The 22,936-nt window shown below is 40.3% G+C and overlaps 1 protein-coding gene across 6 annotated transcripts in view; it reads left to right on the forward strand.

Annotated features, from left to right (window-relative positions):
- Window positions 1-22,936, forward strand: part of pard3ab (par-3 family cell polarity regulator alpha, b) — a 250,370-nt gene that overhangs the window by 183,935 nt on the left and 43,499 nt on the right. For all 6 annotated transcript variants that reach the window (XM_085390426.1, XM_085390427.1, XM_085390428.1 and 3 more), the window contains one exon: window positions 5,487-5,762. In XM_085390426.1, coding sequence (XP_085246552.1) covers window positions 5,487-5,762 — 276 coding nt within the window. The remainder of the gene's footprint in view (window positions 1-5,486; window positions 5,763-22,936) is intronic.

A 22,936-nucleotide genomic window follows, 5' to 3' on the forward strand; every position in this document is an offset into this window, starting at 1 on the left:
CAGAAGGTATCGATTGACCACTGCCAGAGGCTGTGGTTAATCCAGCTGTGATTGACTAGATGAATGGATTTCCTCACAGGTTTAATTCTCAGGTCTCAAAGGACCCTAGCCCCAAGGCAGACAGACAAACCTTGACAGACAGTTCAGATTGTACGCTACTGGTGGAGGCTATTTGAAGAAAAGATAAATATACAGGTATGCGAATAACTGTTCAGTAGTGTCATAAATTTGTTACGTTATATTATGTTACTTGATCTAAATCGAATCGTCTTTACTAAAATTACTGTACTCGCAATACTAATGCAAGACCTCATAGTATTGTACTGTTTTAATAGAGCACCTTGCTCTCAGACTTGTCAGACTTTCTAAAGTTTCTAAAAGTAGACTAGGAGACAGAGCACTCTGTTGTGGAACAAGCTTCCACTTGACACCCTCTGTATAGTAAGATCAGCTTTAAAATGTTCCTTTTTGATAAAGCCTGTAGTTGTCGCTCTGTCAGGTGACCCTGAACCATCGCCTTAGTTATGCTGATATAGGCTCAGGTTGCTTGGGGTCTTTCCGTGATGCACTGAGCATTTCTTCTCCACTTACATCTTTTCATTCCCTATATACAAATACTGCTTATGGTTACATTTTTTCTGTTTTTTCCTATATTTGGTGTTTTGTCCTTGCTGCCCCTCTGATCATGCTAGAGGTCTTTTCCCCTTTATAATGGAAACCCTTCTTCCAACCATCGCTAAGTGCTAACTCACAGGCTATCGTTTGATTGTTGGGTTTTTTTCCAGATCAGTCCAGATAAACGTTTTTTGTTGGGCAGCACAGCAGGTTTTGCCTTAGCCGTCTGTAGACTAAATCAGATCATGCTCTGACATAACTGTTTTAAACAGCAGTCACATGACCAGAGGTTACAAGTTCAATCTATACCACAGACTTGCTGTATATGAAGTAATTTGTCACAGTGAACTTCCCTTGACCTCAACACTTGCTCAGTACTGCTACTCTTGTTCAAGATGAACAGCGTCAGTCTAAGTACAATGCATTTTGTGTGTGTGTGTGTGTGTGTGTGTGTGTGTGTGTGTGTGTGTGTGTGTGTTTCTAAAAATATCCTTAATTCACACTTCTGTGTGAATTAAGGATATTTAAGGCATGCATTGTCAGACACTTTTAGTATTAACCTTCAAAAATCACAAGTGCTTTAAAACCAACTGCAGCTAGTTGTCGCTAAATCATAGAACATTTCCACGTCTTTCAGCAGCCATCTTGTCCTGCTGGACCTTCTCCCTTCATGTATTTCCTGCCTTTCACTGTAGTCTGTCAGTTGTGTCAGCAGTACCGGTAAGAGAACGCTTTGTTACACAATGACTACAATAGCACATAATGGACCATTGTTCTGGCTTGATGTGGTAGAAAGGTCACTTGTCAAAAATTTCTTCTACCATAAAATCCCATTCTGCCATTTCTATACCCTTTTATCTGCCGCCTCTTCCTCTCTTTCTGCTCTACATTGTTTTTATTCCCCCTCTGGGTCTTTTGCCACCTCTCATTGGATTTCTTAATGATTTACTCTACACGGTAAGAGTTCTTTCATCTGTCATTAAGGTTATTTGTTTACGAGAAACCCTTGTCACATGCAGGTATTTTGGGATTAAGAGTAATGATATGGCGAAGTGTGGTTTTCCTTCCTGTCCCATTTCAGTCAGCGCTGCATTTGTGTTTGTGAAACATTTTAAGTGCTTGTCATGTTGACACAGACAGTCATGGTCTTTGTCTTAAAGTAACATTTCCTGCACTCTTTAAAAGTAATTCAGAAAAGTTGGACACCTTGCTGTTTTCTGGGCAATGACAGCTATTGGTCATGTATATGTAGCTTATGTAGATGAAAAAAGATGGGTGCAGAAAAACAAAACAAACCCCAACACCACAGCTTGAATTCTCACAGGCTCTGGGGAGGCCAATCCATGATTGATGGCGTTCCACTGTGTGTTTTTTCCTATACTGGTATGCTTTCATTGTGTTGGCAACGTGTTTGGGATCCTTGTCATGCTAAAAAAATGAAGCTGTTGCTAATCAGTGACTTTCCAGATGGTTTTGCATGGTGGATCAAAATCTGGCCGTATTTTCCTGTGTTCATAATTCTGTCAGTTTCGACAAGAGCTCCATCTCACCGGCTGAAATGCAGTTCCGGACCATGACAGACCTTCCGTCATGTTTTACAGATGGCTGTAGACATTCACTGTTGGATTGATAACAACTTGAGCCAAAAATGTCCATTTTGGGTTCATCACTCTGTGAAACCTCTGGCCACTGATGTCAGTACAGTTCTTGTGTAATATGACACACCTTGTCAGGGTCCGTTATGAATGGCTTCTTCCTTTGAGGCCATTTCTGATGAGTCTTTGGCCAACACGAGATGGATCAACTGAAGGGCCAGGTCATTTCTCAGGTCCTGTGTCACATCTTTGCTGGATTTCTTCATATTTATTAAGAACATGACTCTCATCTGCTGTAGAAAGTCTTCTTTTTGTCTTTGAGGGCTCCAGTTTCCTCAGGGACATACTCCATGCTTTCAGTTAATCGAATGAATACGAGAGGAAAAACCAGCTAACGTTAAAAAAAACAAACAAACATTGAAAGACTTTTACAAAACCAAGAGAACTAAGTGGGAAGAATAGTTTTGAAAAAGTTTGACAATGTAAAGGAGGTCTAACTTCCTGGAAGCAAAACGTAAAGATAGTATAGTTTTATCCGTAAGCTCATAAGAATTCAGAGTTTCTTTTTCACACAACACAGCACGAGTGTTTCAGTGATGCATCCTCCTAACTCAGCAAGTGGCCTTGTTGACCCATGCAGTGCCTTGTTATGGAAAGGGGCTGCACAGAAAAGGCCGTGCGTTGGATTGGTATGTCTGGCCTTATCTTATCAGCCACTGTGCTTGTGCATACAATCAGTAGTTGCTCCCACTACTTCTGCTGCTGTTGCTGTTTCACTGATGGAAAACAGTTTTTCCTCTGGGTTTAAAGATAGATCCCTCAAGGGCCTCACTTCCTTCTGCGCTATTAGATAATCGCTGAGTCCACAAATAGCAAAGACACAGCGTGCGACTCCACAAGCTTTCAAGTTAAGTTGTTGGAATAAGTGTACGTTTTTGCCACAAATGATTGTCTACCCCCTGACCAGATTCAGTGGGGAGCCGTTGAAACCATCAAGTTCATTAACAGCCTACTTTTTAGTAGTGAAGCATTTCTGCCCACTTGGCCTTGATTTTTTTTCTTCCTTTCTTTCTTTTTTTAACACATTTTGTAGTCTCCGGTAGGGAGCCCTCGTTATTAGAGTTATTGTTTCATTATGCACACCATGCAATTTTTCTGGAGGAAATGTTTCAGATTTTAGCCCACTGAGTTTTCAGTGCACTTGCATCCCCTACCTTGTCACCACGGCGCCTGTCCCATTCACTTTCCCACTGCCATTAAAAAGAGGCCTGCAGAAAAGAGAGCAGTATGATAATTGGTAGTTGTAAAGCTCTGATAATTGGCAAGGCTGTAATTACGGGGGCTGCGTGATAGGTAGTCCCCCCGCTATAGAAAATAGCATTGCCAGTTATTCACAAGATAATGGCCTGAAGAGAAAGAGCGAATGTGTGATTTTTGTGTGTGCGTGACAGACAGAAAGATGTCAGATGTGTGTCTGCATGTGTTGTTGAGGGAGAAAGAAAGAGAAAAGCATGTTAGCTATATATTAGCACTACTCTGTGAATACAAAATGCTTCCCTTGTGCTAGGTGTTATTGGGGGCAAGAGATTGTCATGCATTGTTTATGGTATTATTCAGTGGGGAAAATTGCATAAATAATAGACTCCAGATCTTCTCTCTGTTTTGTAATGGAAAGTTAAAAAGTGCAATAACCAATCAGCAGATGTTACAATGGTTCATCTGGTGTTTTGTTAATGTGACGACTGAGATTTACAGCATCTCTCATCTAGATTGGACACGCTACAGGACTTTTTTTTTTATATACAAAGAAAAAAGTAAGGCACCATCCCAATTTTCCATGAAGCCCTACATCCGTTCTCTTTTTTTTAGTTGCAGTGTGCATTTACAATTTATAGTTGGCTGCTGTCAATGGCCAGTGGAAACCAGACAACTGAAAATATCATACTCAGAAACCTGGCAGTTAAAAATAAGCAAATAATTAGTGAACCTGCTACTGGTAAGTATTATTTGGATTATTAATTATTCAGTGAATTGGGTTTGTTGTTCTGAAAGAGTGCTGTCTTCAAATGTCTTCAATTTTTCAAACCAAAAGTTCAAAATACAGTGGAACCCCAACTAACGAAATGAATTCGTTCCCGAGGGTCTTTCGTAAGTCGAAGCACCCATTGCGCGTTTTGAGTGAGGCGATGCTGAACCATAGGTTATAGGCTAATTGCTAACTAGAACAGCAATACGTTGTTCAAGTGGAACAGCGAAGCGCAAGAACGAAAGCCAAGGGGTTGTCACATGATTCGGAAGGCATTGTGGGCATTGTAGGCTCAGCCAATCAGAGCCAGCGGATTTCGTTACTCGGGCATTTTGCCGTAACATGGGCAGAAATATTGCTATTCAGTGCCTTCGTAACTTGAATTTTTCATGAAATGGGGTATTCATAAATCGGGGTTCCACTGTATCCCAAAAGACACAAAAATTGTGTTGAAGAATTATTCAACTTTGATGGCATTTCTCTCTGCCTATTGGGGACTCGACATGCACTTTTATTGAGCAATTATTCTACATCTTCCCCAACTATATAAGCCTACCCATGGCTCTTGAGCTACCTATGAGCTAGAAGATTATATCTCATTTAGCACATCTCTATTGACCCTGCAGACATCACTGGTGTTTAGTTTTCCATCTTTTTTTACATCCACAGTTGTGGTTTTGGAAATGCTTCAGCTAGCTAGCTAACTTATGGCTAACCATTATGCAGTCCTTGTTTTCATACAGGTCTGAATGTTGCTTTATTGTAATGCCTTTTAGATTAGCCATCTTATTAGAGAAGAATTGGCTCTAAAAGGTGCTTCAGGGCTTGCTTACTGAAATAGAGGAGCATTAGGACCCAGAAATGTAATTTGAGTAAACCAGCAAACACTTGCCAGAAGAAGCCAAAGAGTAAAGTTTTTTTCCTCGAGCCAAAGTTTAGCAGATAAGATCCCTTTTTTTTCTCTTTTTTTTTCACCTTAAAGTTTTAAAAAACAACAACAACAGCCCCCAGGCTTCTGCCAGTGGGTCACAATGGATAAACCTATCACCCAATAGTAAATGTATAATAAATACATTTCCTGGTTAGTTTTTTTTAACCTTGATTTTTAAGGAAAAGTACAAAATGCAACTGATCAGACATTGCCTAGATTTTTACTTGGGATAAACGGCAATAGTATGTCTTAATATGATCATTTCAACCACAAGATTGTTATTGGATTTTAATATAAACAACATCATCTTTACTATCAGGATCCAAGCTAAGACCAGAGAGCTGAGGGAGCGTCAGGCCAGGGAACGAGACTACGCTGAGATTCTGGATATAAGTCGATCGCCGGAGAGATCCTCTGAGGAGGACCACCAGTACGCTGGCATCAACCAACTTAACAGCTCCATGGACAGTGGCCATAGTCGCCCCCACAGCCCCCGTGATGAGCACCCTCACATCCATCCACAGCACCAGCACTCCGATACCCTCTACACCCAAGTTAGCAAGGCGCGCAACGAGCGACCTCCGTCTGCAGACAGGTAAGAAGTGAACTGATGCATTTCAAGTGTTTTGTGAATCATGTGGATTTTATTTCATTTCTCTATTATTTATTTTAGTATTGGCAAAATTAATTCATGAATACCTCTGGAGTCAGATTCCCCCTCAGAAGCCACTTCCCTCTAAGCCAGGTGACGGGCTGCCAGTCACAGTTCAGCAACCTTCTTACCTGTACTTCCAAAGTGCGGCTCACCTGTGGTGTTTCAGTAAAAGGTCTGTCCAGGTCTCATTCCGCCTCGCCTCCCCAGCTCTCGTAACTCTGAGGCGGCATTATTGCACAGAGACGGCAGGCTAGCTATCACACCTGGAGGAGAAAATAATCACAGCAACAGAAGGCAGGCGGTAAATGTCAGCTCGCCGACTGCTAGACACCATGAGCTGCTCTCAGGGGGATGTGGGAATACTCGGGGGAGGCAGTGAGTGAATGGAAACCTTTGAATATCTGTCTCTTTTTCTGTCTCTCTTGACCTTTCTACCTCTCTTTCACTGTCTTTTGTGCTCTTGTTGGTTTCACCTTATTGCCACCTTTTCACTTTTATTGCATTTCCATCATTTTCCTGTCTTCCCACGGACAATACTACCTGAGCTACTGGCAGCTCAAACCTTCAGTCTCATTAATTGAGAGCTGTCAGTCATTTTTAAAATAATCACCCTGGCTTGACATAAAGAGCCTCTTTGTCATTGACACTGTTTTGTTTCTGTAGAGCAGCCAAATGGCACCACGAGACTCCCCCGCATAACCAAACGCCAACTCCACAGCAAAGAGCAAACAAAAGCCAGATTGTTTTAAAAATCATGCAGGTCGTCAGAAGCAGAGTTCTCAGCACTGCACGCCGGTGCTGAGCTGCTCCCCAATCCTGCTCCGATCGATGAACGCGGAGATTCGTGGCCCTAAGATGGATTTGGGGAACTTGAAGCAAATTGAGGAAAACCTGCTGTGCAGCAGAAACGTAGTCTGTGCAGGCAAGTAGCTCCACAGCTGGATGAATGGGTTTGTCTTCCTTGTGGTTTTCACGCATCCCCAGATGACCTCAGCAGCCTGTGTCTACTTCAAGAGTGCCGTAGCACGTATCGATTCATAATTCATTGTGCTGCTGTTGTCACTGCACACTTCCCTCCTTTTTTATTTTTTGTTCAGTCCCTGATGTGGCACTGTATTAAGGCATGCAGATGCACAACAGAAGATGATATACTAGCATTACAGATACGAAGCCTTATTTAATTAGGTGATGGAATTCACCCGTGATTTAGGCTTTAATCATCATCATCTTATTAAAATCTGTAGCCATTTCACTCATTTACCACATAAGCAATTAATGAGGTTTTTTCTCCTCCCTCTCACTCAGACTACTGGGATTTTCTTAGTTTAATACCTCTTAGAGATGGGGAAGCATGAGTTTTGTGGAAATGCTGCTGCAGTTTAGGATCGGCGACAGGCAAATGGATTAGGCTGAAATAATTTTAATAAGCAGATTTTTTTGAAAATTAAATCTCTTTCATCAAGCAAACATTTTAAGTCTTTACTACTTACAAATATGGAAATATAAGGATTTTCTGATTGTTTCTTTGTAAAGTTGAATGTGGAGATTCTGGACCGAGAAAGCAAGTTAAGGACAAAATTGTGATGGAAAGTTTGCGTGTTCTTACAAAGAAAACTATGAATCGATTTGTAAAGAGACGGTCACATTTGTCAACAAATAAGGAATTAAAACGACAAATACATCCCTAAAATCATGCTCACAAAGCTTTTTTCGTTGTTTTCTCTAAGACATCACTGTTTAAAAGAGACGTGACTCATTTGGACATCAATGTAACCAATATTGGTCTCTTCTGATAATGTAAGTGGCTCTGGCAGGTTTCAGAGCAAATAATAAAGTCTTTCCTTGCTTCAATAAAGAATTTTCTATAATTTTGCACATAGCTGATACACTGTTTCTTTTCATAATGTCCTCCTAGCTACCTATTCTCCCCCAGAACACTTGCTCTTTTCAGGAAGCTTTGATTATAGCAGTGTAGCAGCCGGGGACACAAACGTCTGAAAGATATTGTGTTCCTTTCTCATCTCCCCCGAGTATTAGAAGAATATACCTTTTGAGAGATTCGGGAAGCACGTTTCCTGTTTCCTGTCTGCCCCCCTCTGCTGAACAGGAAGTGAATTAGATCCTGCAACGCCAAGCACATCGGGGTGGGTGGCAGAGTGTGTGCGTGGGGGGGCTCTCACCTGACAGAAGGGGGGGTTTGTTATTGTGGGATTCAAATGGCAGTGTGAGCTGATATCAGAGCTTGAGGATTGTGGAGATTTAATCAAAGCAATAACATGTCCTTAGAAGCAGGCAGTGAAGGAAAATGTTATTTTTCCTCCAACATTAACACTTCTCTCTAAAATGGCACGCGTGTGAAAGGTTTCATTGTAGTCAGCGTAAATGCTCGACGTGCACAGGATGTCGCTCTGTGTTGCGTTCGCTGTTTTTACATCGTTCAAACCAGGAAACTGTTTATTTGCTCGAGAAAAGCAGATTGATCTCTGACCATCTGTTAAGTTGTGCCCATTACACGCCCCAAATCATGGCTTTCAAAATGTCACAGTTGTGTTTTCTGCTGTTTGTGTGCGCCTTTTGTTGGTGCCGCGATGTTGTGACTGTCACAAGATTATGACTCGCAGTAAAACTGAAGAAGACAAAGCTGTGGCAGAGCGATCTAGGTTCAGCATGTTACATAAATATAATAATTATCTTCGCATGGTATCCTTTTTAACATGGCTACATTTTGATTTGCACTGAAAACACAAAGCACAAATTAAAACGCCGATCTCTGCGAAAACCATAAGATGCAGAGCAAAAACAGAACTGCATGCATCGCAATGCTAAAGTATGTAAACGTGCATAAAAAAGAGCATAATAAATCATGTGAATGTTCATGTGAGGCATGAAAATAATGTGTTGCAGTAGTCTATACGAGGCCTGCCAGCTACAGTATGGTAACCTTTATCCCAGTTGTTCTTCAAGTCACAGAATAACACAATGATTGACAGGCCATAAGACTAATAATAACACAAAAAGGGGCAAAACAGCTTAAATACAAGGCAACACGACACCGAACAAGACACAAGTCTTCCTTTTTCCTGTTACCACTGTTCCTTCTGCTGCTACTAATAGTTGCTGATCATCAGCATTGTCACCTTGATCTTCCCAAAACATGTTATCCAAACGCGTTCTAGCCAAAAGGAAATTCATCTGTAACCTCGTCTGTCACTTTGAACACAGCGAACAATAAGGCTAAAAATATTCCCGAGTGTCCAGATTAGAATACCAGAATCCCACCGCCCCCGTTAGTCTCTTAATTCCCTCTGGGCCTGTAAAACGTACTATTGGCTTTCGTAGCGCTGTCGTGCGGGTCACTCCAAGGGGAAACGCAAAAAAAAGTAGCTGCAGCTACATAAATATCCAGTGGAATTCATTTTTAATTGCCTCTTTTTCCTTCAAACAAAACACGGTCAGAAATTTCAATTTAACCGCAGTGGTGTAAAAACAAAAACAGCTAAAGAGGCTGGAAGGAGCTTCGTGTGTGCCTTTGGGAGCCGTCTACCGTTTCCTTTGCTTTAAGGAAAATGACCACACAGTCCTATAGGCTCAAGCAGTCTGCTGCAACAAGCCTGAAACAAAATTTTGCTGCTTTCAGGATAAAATGTGTTTCTTAGATGTCTCTTATCCACAGCCGCATATTTTAGCGAGACAGCATATTGGAGCACATGATGTTTTAGTTGTTACTCTGTGGTTTACCGCGTAGGACGTGTAGTATCAGGTTGAAAACAGTCTTTTTTTCTTTCTTTTTTAATGTTTTTGTTTTGGCTCTCAACCAAATTGCATAACCTCACTGCTGAGACATTATTTTCTTTCTTTTGCTTTCCGAAGCCTGCCAAGCTAAATATTGTTCAAAGTGTGGTGATTTTATCCCCTCTCCCCCAGTGTTTACCCGCTATTGCGACTAGTGCTTTTAGTATTTATACTTGGCATCTGGTAACATTTGTAGCCTAGGAAGCGTAATTAAGAAGTAATGGGAGACAATATCCCGTGAAAGTTTTACCCGCTCACTCACTGGGTGCTTCTTTTGTGTTTACTGAAATTAATTACCTGAATTCAGTGAAAACATAATGTAGATGGCATGTTTTTAAGCAGCTTTATTAGCTCTCGACGTTTGCTGTATCACACTCTGCCCCTGTTGTGTGAGAATAAGTGTGCAAAGAGCCAAGTGAATTAGCAACCATTGTTTTATTCCCCTCCCAACTACGAGGCAGCAGTGAATGCTGGGAAGGCTCCGAGGGATTTGGCGTGATTTGATTCTCCACATTTTCCGAGGAGGCGGCGCTCTTATTGAATCGGCTCCATTACATTTCATCTCCACCGGGGGAATAAGAGGCCGCAGAGGGAGCACGCGCGGCCGTGTTGTATCGCAAACGCAACAGAAACGGCAACGTGCACAAACAAATCGACAAGTACTCACCTTGCAGCTTTTTATAGGTTGATAAGATGAGGTGTGTGTGTGTTTGCACCTGCGTGCATTTACTATTGGCTTCATGTGTTTTCTGTGTACATGTTATTTAGTAATGTGAATCTCTGCTGGTGGTTTTGTTGTCTTTTGCCTAGTTTAGATGCAGGTGCTACTCCTTCTGTTGGGTTTTGCTCGTGTGCATGTGTGTTTGCAAAAAAACCCAACTTTTTTTTTCAAAGAGTGAGGGTGACAAGTCAGAGCTGTGACTCAGAGAGAGAGTGATGGCAGGTGTGCAGCAGCATGCAGTGAATACAAAGCCCCTGCCTTTTCTAAACCTCTAAAAGGATTTCTGTTGTTGGTGAAGTGAAACCAGAGCTAGATTAACCAGCATTGTGGCCCCATTGTGTCTGCGTTCCTGAGTGCATATGACAGCGTTGTTACATTTTCGTTACCACTCGGGGGTTTTGCACAAGTCGCTTAGTCATAGTTTGGTTTCAAGCATACATTTATGTAGGAATAAACACCGATTATGCTTGATGTTGGCTAAAAAATGCTGAAGAATATCCTTATTAAGTAAGCATGGCCATTTTCCCCCAGCGGTCAGTGGAGACCAAACGGAGATCAAAGGAAAAGAGTTCAAATTATAACACAGTACAACTCGAGAGTAATAGTGGGATGGGTGCCAATAATGAGAAACATTGCTATTAATGTGTTAGAGTTTGCCTAAGGTGTAATTTGTACATCTTATATGGACAATGGAATATAAATGTAGGGTTTATTTTTGTAGGGGAATTGTAGCCACGCCATTAAAAGTAAGACTCGGTTATGAAATTTGGTTCCAAAGTACTTGGAATGTTATTATGCTTACCGGTTCATCTAAACACACTCGCCTTTCATTCTCTTTTGAGTAGACGTGCATCTAATCCAACATTCCTGTCTAGTCGGGATCTTGTGATTCTCATGAGTTTAGAGGACAAAGAGATTTAACGGGATTTTAAAAGCTTAAATATAATTATGTTACATTACATACAGTGTACAATGTAGGATGGGACCAGCAGAAAACAAGTCTTTTTTTTTCTCATTACACCCTATAATTACCAAATGACTTTGTCAGTGATGTAATCCCACACACCGTGCTTCAAATGACCTCCTCTGTTTGGACGTAGAGGAAGTTGCGTTCTTTGACTATTTAACCCATTATTGAATTGTCTTATTTCTGAGTAATGTGAAGTTTACCCACCAACGTTTTTACATTTTGCTATAATTTATACCCTAAATTAAAGTCAGTAAGTAAAAAAGTACATAGAAAAGTTTTACTCCTTCCGCCAGATCAACATGGATTCGTAGGAAGTTGCAGCTGTGACTTTTCCCATGTTCGCAACCATTTAACAGACAACCGACTTGAGAAAAATCAAGCTCGGTCACATCTTTCTGCACCTCAGCTGCTGCACTATCACAGTCAAAATGTTGGCTTTCACTCCGATACTGCATATGAATGTGCGTTCCCACTACTCACTGAGCAGAACAGGATGTCTTACTACAGCTTGGGGAACGTCTCTGCTTGAGGGTCATCATGATTGCTTGAATTTGTTGCTGTGAATGTTGATCCAGAGCCTGGTGATGAGAACGGGGACAGAATTTTGATAAGCTGCCACCTTTTTTGCCTCGAGTAAGACACGTCTACATAACACAGACATAACTGAACTCTTGCACCTGAGAAAACTCAAATCTACAGCAGAAGGTAGCTGAGAAAATTGGGGATCTGATCGCTGCTAGCATATATTAAAACTATAAAAATGTACCTTCACTATCACTTAAAGCTAGCAAGGTTTGTTTAACCTGTGAAGACTAGAATGCAGGTTTCTGTAGGCATGGCAGGTTAACAAACTGTAGGAATAAAATTGTCCTTACTGAGCCCATAATCATCATCGTCATCTGGCAAATGCTGGTGATATAACCTCAACTCTCTTTTGCAGGAAGTCAAATACTGATATTAGGCCCAGAGTGTCGATAACGAGACGCACCAGGTTTATGGCGATATTTAGACAGGTCTGACACTCAACTCATAGCATTTAAAGAAAAAAAATCCTTGGGCTGCACATTTAAACACAGATTCAGTGCCATTTTTCTTTGCTCAGGGATGTTTTTGAGCGGTATCGTTTAATCCAAGATATAATTGTTTCCTAAACGTAGCCAGGGAATTTTTGTTGCCAGACCCAAACAGCGAGTGAAAAATAAAATTAAAATGAAAACAACCTCCAAATTTGCACTTGTTCACTCTTTAAATGAAGACATTTTAGTTCTCTGAATCAAATATCAAGGCATCATTGCCAAAGGACACATTGAGCATATCTCTGTGGGAGATGGTGGTACACTTTCTTTGTGGTTTCCAAGTGCACACAGCAGGTCACGCATTACAGCTTAACTTTATTTTTTCCCCTCACACCCAAAATTGGGTAAAAAAAACTCTATTGACTAAAATTTGAACTAAAATCATTTTGTAATGATACCAGTTTTTTGTTTGTTTTTTGATACTCTAACCTTGGGGTCTGAGGCTCTTTAGATTCAGTCAGGGTTTCTGCAGGATACTAATCACATCTTACTTTATGAATTTGGGACTGCAAACCGTGGAGCGATCATGAGTTTGAGTTTCACAGTGACTTATGATGCAGACAGATGGAATCCAACTGATATGTGTGAAGCAGCAGTGGAAAAAAACACTGATACAGATGTTCATTCATCACCTAAAAGGATGCATTCATCTAATGAGTAACAGTTTGGAGAAAATAAGGGAAGTGATTGTGCTTAATGTGGCTCTAAAAACATTAGGACGTCTCATTTTGATCTTAAAGTGTACTGGGTGTTTTTTTTTTTTTTTGGTTCTTTTAAAAATAACATTTTTGTTATGCTACAAGAAACTGGCAGGCTCATGTATCAACTATGTAAGTGCTTTAATTTTTCCTTTTTGCTAAAGCATATAGTTATATAGGGCTGGATCAGGTGGCCCTGAATTCTCCCTTAGTTATGCTGCAATAGGTGTAGACTGCTGGGGGATTCCCATCATGCATTGAGTACTTCTTTTTCAGTCAGCTTTCTCACTCACTGTGTGTTAATAGACCTCTCTGCATTGAATCATACGTGTTATTAATCTCTCTTCCACAGCATGTCTTCCTTATTTCACCCCAACTGGTCAGCAGATGGCTCCGCCCCTCCCTGAGCCTGGCTCTGCTGGAGGTTTCTTCCTGTTAAAAGCGAGTTTTTCCTTCCCACTGTGGCCAAAGTGCTTGCTCATAGGAGGTCATATGATTGTTGGGGGTTTTCTCTGTTGTATTATTGTAGGCTCTACCTTACAATATGAAGCCCCTTGAGGCGACTGTTGTTGTGATTTGGCGATAAATAAAAATATTTAATTGAAATGAAATTTAATTTCTGTAATGCCATGTTTTAAAGCATGTGTGGGCTAATTACGCGAAATGCATACTTTCCATAGTTGTATTGTCTAAATCTGCCGCTCATGTACTACATGAACTTTCTGAAGCAGCAGCAGGATAAAAAAACTGCCTGTTCTACACATGCAGCTTTCTGTCTATTTAATACAAACCGCTGAACAATGAATTGCAATGAACAAGCTGGGTTATACCACTCCTCATGCCTGCTGTTTTGCCAGCCGGCCTTCCATTTAAAATCATTTGAAATAGCTTCCACTGTCCTTTAATCAGAATATTTCATATATTAATGATTATGAATCGGAGTATAGCGTGAGATGGGTTGTATTAAAGCTAAGGCCGGTCAGGAACCATCTGCTTCTATATGGGAGAATCAGTTATACTGTAAATGAGGAGAGACAGGCCAGTCGTCTTGCACTCCTAATCCTTGGATCAAGGCCAACAGCTACAGAAGAAAGATGTGTTCTGCCCCGGGGAATCCTTTATGAATGTGGGAGAGGACGCCTCTGTGGGTTTTTAGGGGTCATCTGGGTGTTTTCTGGGTTGGAACGAAAGCAGGCAGGTGAAAGCTTTATTTCCACGTTCTTCTTTTTATTTATTTTGGAAGAGCAGAGTCATCCTGTTTAAAAACGGTGACTATGTCACTTGTGTTTTATAAACCAATGATTTAACTAACATTCTTAGGTTCTTATGCTGGTCCTGTTTGTCTTCTCCTTAGAAGGGAATAAAAACTTATTGTTGGTTCTGAACAAAGCAGCTGGAGAACAAACTTCACTCAAAGTCACAGCTTCGACTGTTAATTTTTTTTCTTGGTCCAAATCTCTAAAGTCTCGTTATTTTAGATTGTAAAATATGAGTTGTTTTAAATAGCTTTAAGACCAGGTGGATTTGGCCCTGTCAGAATACATGGAGGCCCTGTAAATCAAACTTACGTATATATGGCCTCAACATTCAACCCTGTGGAGATGTAGCTGGTTAAATGATTGGTTCTGACTATTTCCTGCAACAGAAGACTGTTGAATATGAATTTTACTGATTGAAATAGCTACATGTCACACAAGTGAAGAAAAGTATGACAGATCATTCCCCTCTGTCTTTACAATTCAAATCTTATTAAACCCTTACATTAGTAGATTTAAAAAGAGAGGTAACAAAACCCAAATAAAAAGATAAATTCAATCAGAATTAATTGAAATGAGCAAATATTTGTGCATTGAAAAGAATGTATTCATTTTTACACACTCGTCCCTCCTTTCTGAGGCTGCAAGTCTGTGAACATGATGCGTCTGCATTGTTCTCACGGATTAGTTCTCATATTTACACATCGAAGCATTGACAATACACCCGACGCATTTTTAAGGCGAATTTCACCACAAAAGAGCCTTCACGACCATCATAATGTAACAATCTGTGTTAAACAATGATGTTTCCTGCAACACTAAAATATTCATATAATTAATATCCTACCAGCAGCTACCGTTTAATGGTCTGAGAAGTGTGACGTCAAGTAACAACATTCTCAGATTCATAGTAATCCCTCCACAAAAATAACAGCTGTGCAGAAGCAACCGAATCCCCCCCTTAAGTGCATTGTTGATTGATACAGTGATGAGGATTATGTCTCGTATTTATGTGGTGGATATCGATGCTTGACATTCCAAACATTTTAATGACAGACAACCTGCTGTGATCGCACTAAACACTGCCACCCTCTGAGTCCTAATCAGAATTAAGTGTTTGATCTGAGCTTACGTGAATATGTACAGTAATCCAAGATTACGCTGTCATCAAAATAATTAGTGGAGTGCAGTTCAGAGTGCAAAATAGTATAGGAAAAGGGAAATGTCTTTAATATAAGTTTGATGCACTGAACTTTTATTTTTCCTTTATCCCAAATTTACAAGCTTATTCTTGTAGTCTCTGTGAGATTAGAAATTTTTTTTAACCTACATGAATGATTATTTATTTATTTATTATTATTTTCTTTTTTGAAGCAAAGCCCACACCAGGAAAAAAACATTTGAAGATTCATAAAACAAAGATGGTTTTCTTAATTGGCACCAAAACCTGATATAGATTCAGATACTCGATCTGTCCTCATGAAAAAGCTTTTTCTTCTCATTTTTGGGTCAGTAACTTTATCTCAACCCTTTCCATTTGTGAGTAATGTTTCTCACAAGACCGCAGACATGGGGTGGAAGCCCTTGGGGACACTGGAAGGTATTAGAGTGAACAACAGAAAGCAAGGAGTGGTTAGTATTGAAACTGCAGTGCGCACACACACGGATACATATTGTGAGATTAGAGGCGAGGAAGATCCAAATAATGGTAGCTGGAATTTATGAGTATAATTGAGTTTGAAGTTTTTAGAAATTTACTGTGTCAGTGTTCGACTGTATGTGTGCGCGTGTTTATTGTCAGGGACAGTCTGAGGGCCATCTCCACCCAGTATTGACCATGTCTGATGGCGTAATGATGTCATTCCTTCTTATTTGGAGCCAGACTGTCCGTCCATCTGAAGACCTTTAGTTTTAGATTTTCTGAAAATGCCAGCAATGAAAGAGTGGTACAAAGTACAAGAGACTGGATGGAGAAAATATTGGGGGGAAAAGTAACAATTAACTATTAACTGCTTACTGTTACTACACGTGACATTGCTTATTGATTAAAAAGTTGTTGTACATGAACTAACCTAAGTAAATACATTTCTCAGTTTGACCCGTATGTGCTTCTTTACCACAAGAATAGTGCTTAAAAGATATTGTAGTTGTATTTTCTTATTTTATGCAATAAATAAATAAATAAAATTTTTAAACATGTCCAAATAACTCAAAATAAAATCCCCATTCTTAATTCAGTTTAATTCAGTTATATTTACAAAATAATTTGGTGCTATATAATGTAAAGACCCTATAATATTACAGAGAAAACCCTAACAACAAGATCAGGGGGTCATTATGAGCGAGCACTTTGGCAACAGTGGAAAGGAAAAACTCCCTTTTAACAGGAAGAAACCTGTGGCAGAAGCAAAGGTTATTAATAACAACTTAAAGGTGCTGTTGCTTATAAATAATTTGTATTAAGGTTAATGCATATTAAAAGTAAATAGTTAAGGAGAGAATGGTCTTAATTATTGGAATTGTGATTTTACAATATCTTAATGCCAAATAAATCGATAAGTGCTTCATAATGACGGAGGCTGCAATATGCTCCTAATATTTACAAGCCAATAAGAAAGTAGGAACTGGCAAATACGTGTTTTCAAAAACTGTGAATGTATGAAAGGAATCACATGTTGCCTTTAAACCTGACAACAAAAACCTTATTAAGCAATACAGGTTTGTAGTAAATCAGCATAGCAGCAATAAAAGGATTTTATGAAACTGGAACATCATGATGTTCCTCGAAGTCGCATTGCATTACTTTGTGACTATTACAACGAGAAGAGTTCTTCGACCAGGCAAGTTGAATAACTGTTTTTATCAACACCCCAGGGAGGTCGTTATAAGTTAAAGAAGTCTCTCATAAAAATAAAACTGTTCTCACCATATCTCCAAAAATCTGAAAAAGGTTTTTACATTTAAGCTTTTACTGGGTCAGATCAATTATTTAGCACGATTAGCATCCCTGTGTGTTTTGTTACTAAGATTCTCACCGATTTCTGTGTTTCTTTTTGTGTCTTTTTTGGGGGGGAGGGGGGATTATTATTCATTCAGTTCAAAGGTTAGAAAGAAAAATGTTTTCTTCAGTTTTCTTTAAGCAAGAATAAAAATCAAAACTGTCAACTTAAAGGCACGACTCGTCACAAAGCCTGGAAGCAGTGAAGCCATTAATGTCACAAATGTCTCTGCAAAATCCACTTAAGGTATTTAATATTCATCAGATCAAGGAATTTGCCAACATTTCTAATAGCACTCAAAAGCGCTTAACTGCAGCTGAGCCATCTCTGACAGTATGTTGCGCATTAGTGTGGCGGTAATGGTGCGCTGCCCGCGCGACATATTCTGCTTTATTTCCCACTGTGAATGGAATGCAGCCTGTCACAGTGGGAGCACGAGGAGACGGGCAAAGCAGAGGTGTAAGTGGGGAACTCTTGACCATCTGCGTTTTAGCACAAGAGCGGGATTCAGAGTCTGGTCTGAGCCTAAAAGGCTGTTGACCCACATTTTGTGTCATAGATGGCACTTTGTATCACTTAGCTGTCTGCATGCAACTCCCCGTGTCCCTGTGTGTGTGCGTGTGTGTGTGTGCAGGTGTTTAACTTGCAAGCATCATACAATAACTTGGGTGGAGTTGTGTCAATTCTTATTTACAGCATTTTATTTCATTTTTTTGTTAACTGAACTACAGTGTTTGTTTTTAACAAAGAATCATTAGTTGCATAAGAGGAAATCTGTGTAAATGAAATCTCTTTGGGACCGCTGAATGGACGAAACAAGCAGTTAAAAGATGTTTTCTTTGTGCTCTTGTAAATTATTCATTTTCTTTGAGACGTGAAGGCATAACAGAATAATTTATAATTTTCATGAATGGAATCAAACTGGAGATGTTATTACATGTCAGCTTTGTAATTACATATACTACTTGACTACTAGAACAATCGAAAAAATTGCCCCCATTAAAAATTAATAATTTATTCAAATCATGATAATAAAGAATAGGGTAATAAATCTTAGTTGAAAGACTCTTCAGGACTACCATTACATTCCCCCTGGAGCACCAACCCCTATCATGCATTAATCCATCCTAAACTGGACCACACTGGGAAATCCTTGGCAGGTGGGGTTATGTATTACCTAATTAGAGTTTTGATTTAAGACTCATCTCTAAATAATGGAATCACACACACACAAACACATGTGCGTACTGGGTGGAGAGATGTGGAACATATAAACGCAGGATGGACTGTGTTCGTCTAATAGTAGCAGGTATGTCAAACTAGCAGAGTAGGTCACTTGCAAGTTTTTGCAAGTTAATGCAAATGTGTGCATGCACTTGCTAGAAAGACGGGACCTAAAATGACCAGTTATTCAAATATGTGCCGTTAGGTAGACAAAGCATGGCTCTACCTGGGTTGTCCCTGTTTTTTTTTCCCATTTTTTATTTTGATTTAAATCACAGCAGATCCTGAGAGCCTGCTGGTTTTCATTAGAACAGCCTGTTCCCTCTTAAGCCTCCCTCCCCTTCCTCTAAACCATAAACGCCTATGTCAGTCGGTCTTCAGTGCACGCTAATCCCACCAGCGCAGATATATGGCTACTTTCAAGTAGCTCAGTCATGGATTTCACATTTTCCTTTTCGTAATTCCTTCTTCAAAATGACCGCGGACGTTAAAGTGCTCCCATCTTGCATCCTGATGACCTCATTACAAATGGCACACGGCATGTAGGTAGATGTACAACAACAATCTGGGACAGTGTAAGTGGGGACTTTGGTTGTAAAGAAAGAGAGGAAGGAGGGGGTCGCGAGGAGTTGTTTGACAACGAAACAGTTGAGCCATTAGGGATGTACCGGCTGAGTTTGCTGGGAGTTACAGCATGTTGCAACATCCTCGGAAATTTTCACGCTCCCGTTCCTCCCCTCTTTAGACCTCCTCATGCTCATCCCCTATTCAGATGCTTACTCCCCAACAGCATATGGCATTCAGTATTAATGTATTTATGCTTCATCTTGCTGCTCTCCTCTCTGGTGTCAAACATTGCCGCTTTCGTTTCTTTTCTCACAAAATACCTGGAGCAGCAGGAGGTTGGGAAGTTAAAGAGAAAGTGAATCTACTCAAACTTTTCAAGCTTTGCAGTTTGCATGCGTACGCAGAGGACTCCAGAGTGCCTCTGCTTACAGCTGCACCGCTGTTGGAGATGCATCACTTCTCAACTCCGCGATTATTATACCTTGGAGTACACATTGACAATAAACTGGACTGGGCTAAAAACACCACAGCACTTTACAGGAAGGGCCAGAGTCGTCTCTATTTTTTGAGGCGACTGAGGTCCTTCAACATCTGCCAGAAAATGCTGAGGATTTTCTATGAGTCTGTTGTGGCCAGTGCGATCCTCTATGCTGTTGCATGCTGGGGGAGCAGGCTGAGGGTCGCAGATGCCAACAGACTTAATAAACTGATCCGTAAGGCCAGCAATGTTGTGGGGATGGAGCTGGACTCCCTCAAGGTGGTGTCGGAGAGGCGGATGCTGTCCAAGATAAAGACAATGTTGGATAACACCTCCCACCCACTCCATGACATGTTGGTCAGTCACAGGAGCTCGTTCAGTGAGAGACTGAGATTACCGAAAAGCACCACTGAACCACACAGGAAATCATTCCTGCCTGTGGCCATCTCCCTGTACAACGCATCCACTTAACACACTGTTTGCTGCTACAACTACACATGTTTCTTTTCCAAATATTTATTTATAAGTGACTTATGTATGTATATATATGTATATATTGTACTATTCTTAGTTAGCGTATTGTCTGTCTTGTCTTAATGTTGGTTTAAAATGGAGCACTGTAACAAAAAATAATTTCCCCCAGGGATCAATAAAGTATTCTGATTCTGATTGATTCTGATTAGATCAGAGTCAGCAGGAAAGACGGGGGAAATGAAAAACACACAAATATGCACACGACAGACCACAGGGCATCAGAGGAAACTTTTTCATCACGCTGTCGGGAGCATAGTGTCCTCTTTGGAATAAAGATATTTACGATTATCCTTCCTTGGAAAAAGCAAAGCGTGACTGGTTTTTGATTTCATTCTGCGCCTGTCTTCTTCTTCTTCTTCTTCTTCTGCAGCTCATTACCAGAAAACACGCACTCATGCCTTCGATCTTTTCTACATTTTATCCAGCACGTCCGCAGCTCTTACACCCGCACTCCCTTCTCAACAAGACTTGTTCTTGCACCACATAAAAATTACATCAGGGCTCTCATCTTTAAATGGCCTATGACATTTATAGATGGGTTGAAGTGTGCATTCTCTGTGCCGTTTCGGCCCGGGGCCTATTAAAGCAATTGAATCGTCTTTGCATCTCGTCTTTGAAGTGTTGGGAGAATAACTGTGCTGTCCAAGTTCTGGTTAATCATTAGTGATAGCAAAGCGCTCCATGTGAAAAGCACTGCTTTTATAGCAGCAGCAAGCACAGCATGGGGTGTCTGTTAGGCCCTCGTAGATAATGTAATCTCTAGTCTGGTAAGGGGAAAAGGAGAAATGGGGAGAGATTTTGATGCAGCAGGGAAACTGTTTTTATGTGTGCTCTCTTTATGCCTGTGGGGTGTCAAACAGAGCTTTGGTTATGAGAATCCTTTATTTGTGTGATGATGTAGCCATTAGGGCCCTGTGTCGTGCCTCTCCGTCTCATAATGTTGCTCTGGATGTGAACTTCTACAAAGGGTTTCGGCCTGTATTCATTTTCTGATGGTTAGATACGACGCCCGCCTGCAGGCTTCTTGTCTCATGTGATGCGCAGCTACGAAGCAAAACAGCAGAGAAGCAGAGCTCTGTCCTCGGCTGGGAGTCACCTGCCATGTGAACTGCTGGATTGTTGTGTTTAGCCTCAGGAGACATGAAAACTTATGCTTTGACTGCCTGACCTGAACATTTGAAAAGTGGGAATTGTACAGGCTTGGTTTTCATTCAACCAACACATCATTTTTTTATCAAAAACTATATCAGGACTGGACAAGATGAGATGGTCTTTGGTGATTCCGTGTGCCGTCGGGATGCTGCGTGTGCTGAAAGATTTCAAATGCATTTTTCATATAGTTTGCAGATGAATTATCGAAATCTGCACCACATAAGTGGATATTTTCACTACTCGTAATAAATCCAAAATAAATCTCTCGTTCTGTTACAACGTTAGATTAGATTAGATTAGATAGAACTTTATTAATCCCTTGGGTGGGTTCCTCTGGGAAATTCGATTTCCAAAAAAGCACAGCACCGACAGAAGTTACATAGTTATACACACACACATATATAAATACAGAGACAATATAAATAAAATATACGAAGGGGATAAATATAATAAATAGGAATAAAAATAAAAATACAAGTGAATTGCACATTTCAAGTATTGAGTCTATTGCACCGTTGACTATTTACAAAAGTATTGCACAAAAGGTATTGCACAGTGAGGTGAAGAGGCACTACAGCTTAGTTGTTCCCCCCTCCTTTGTCCTCCTGTTTCCCCTCCCTCTCCCCTCCAGAGAGGAGTTAAACAGTCTGATGGCTTGTGGGACAAAGGAGTTAGACCATAATAGGCAATCTTACAGACGAGCAGGGCTTATTAAGAGTGTTTTTCCTTCATCTGATGAAGTATGATGATTTATGGTTTTTTAAACTTGATACCGTTTCTTAGCCAAAAGCAGGCATTGATAATAATAGAGGCTGTTTTCACTAAGAGAGTTTAATGTTTTGCACCTGGCTTTCATCATACACGAGTTGCATGTGTGCTGCTTGGAAAGATAAACGTGAGCTCACTGATCAGTCAAAGTCAACTTTATTGTCAATTCTGCCACATGTACAGGACATACAGAGAATAGAAACTACGTTACTCTCAATCCCTAGATAAAATAGCAAATGAACATTTAAATATAAGAGTGATTAAAAAATGCAGGTAAAATAATTAAAAAGTAAAAATTTAAATAAATACAATACAATTTTACATATAACAAGAAAGCTATACAATATACAATATAATGGGTAAATGACATTGGGTGTAAACCAGGCAGAGTAGTGCAAATAGGCAAATAGTGCAAATGGAGATTTAGTAATGTACGGTAAGAGATAGTGTAACAATGATGAGTGACTTTGCACCTTGCGAGACCCTCGGAAACGTGCGATGCATTAAGATAGTGTCTCAACAAAAGCAGACAGACACACTGATCTCATCTGTGTGTTGATAAACTTCTGTGTATGCAATTTTCAGAAAATATACTATTTACTCACAAAGAGTTCTGGGGAGCCCAGTTGCTTATCCACTGTTTCATTCACATGACCTGATGCCAGGCTGTTGTTGATCATCATCCTCCTGTCTGTCTTCTCTTTGCTCTTCTCTAAGAAGTGCAGTACAAGTGTTTTACCCATGACATTATGGCGATATAAAGGCTGTCCATCTGAGTCATTTCAGTCTCCGATTCGCTGCAGCTCTATGGGTGCATAAGTAAATGTCAATCTAGATGTGTGCGGTTGGGTATGAGTGTGTAATTTCAGGAAATGGACA

This window comes from Rhamphochromis longiceps, linkage group LG18, assembly GCF_057381845.1.
Source record: "Rhamphochromis longiceps isolate RC_006_pf linkage group LG18, R_longiceps_female_GT1.1, whole genome shotgun sequence".
NCBI classification, from domain to species: domain Eukaryota; kingdom Metazoa; phylum Chordata; class Actinopteri; order Cichliformes; family Cichlidae; genus Rhamphochromis; species Rhamphochromis longiceps.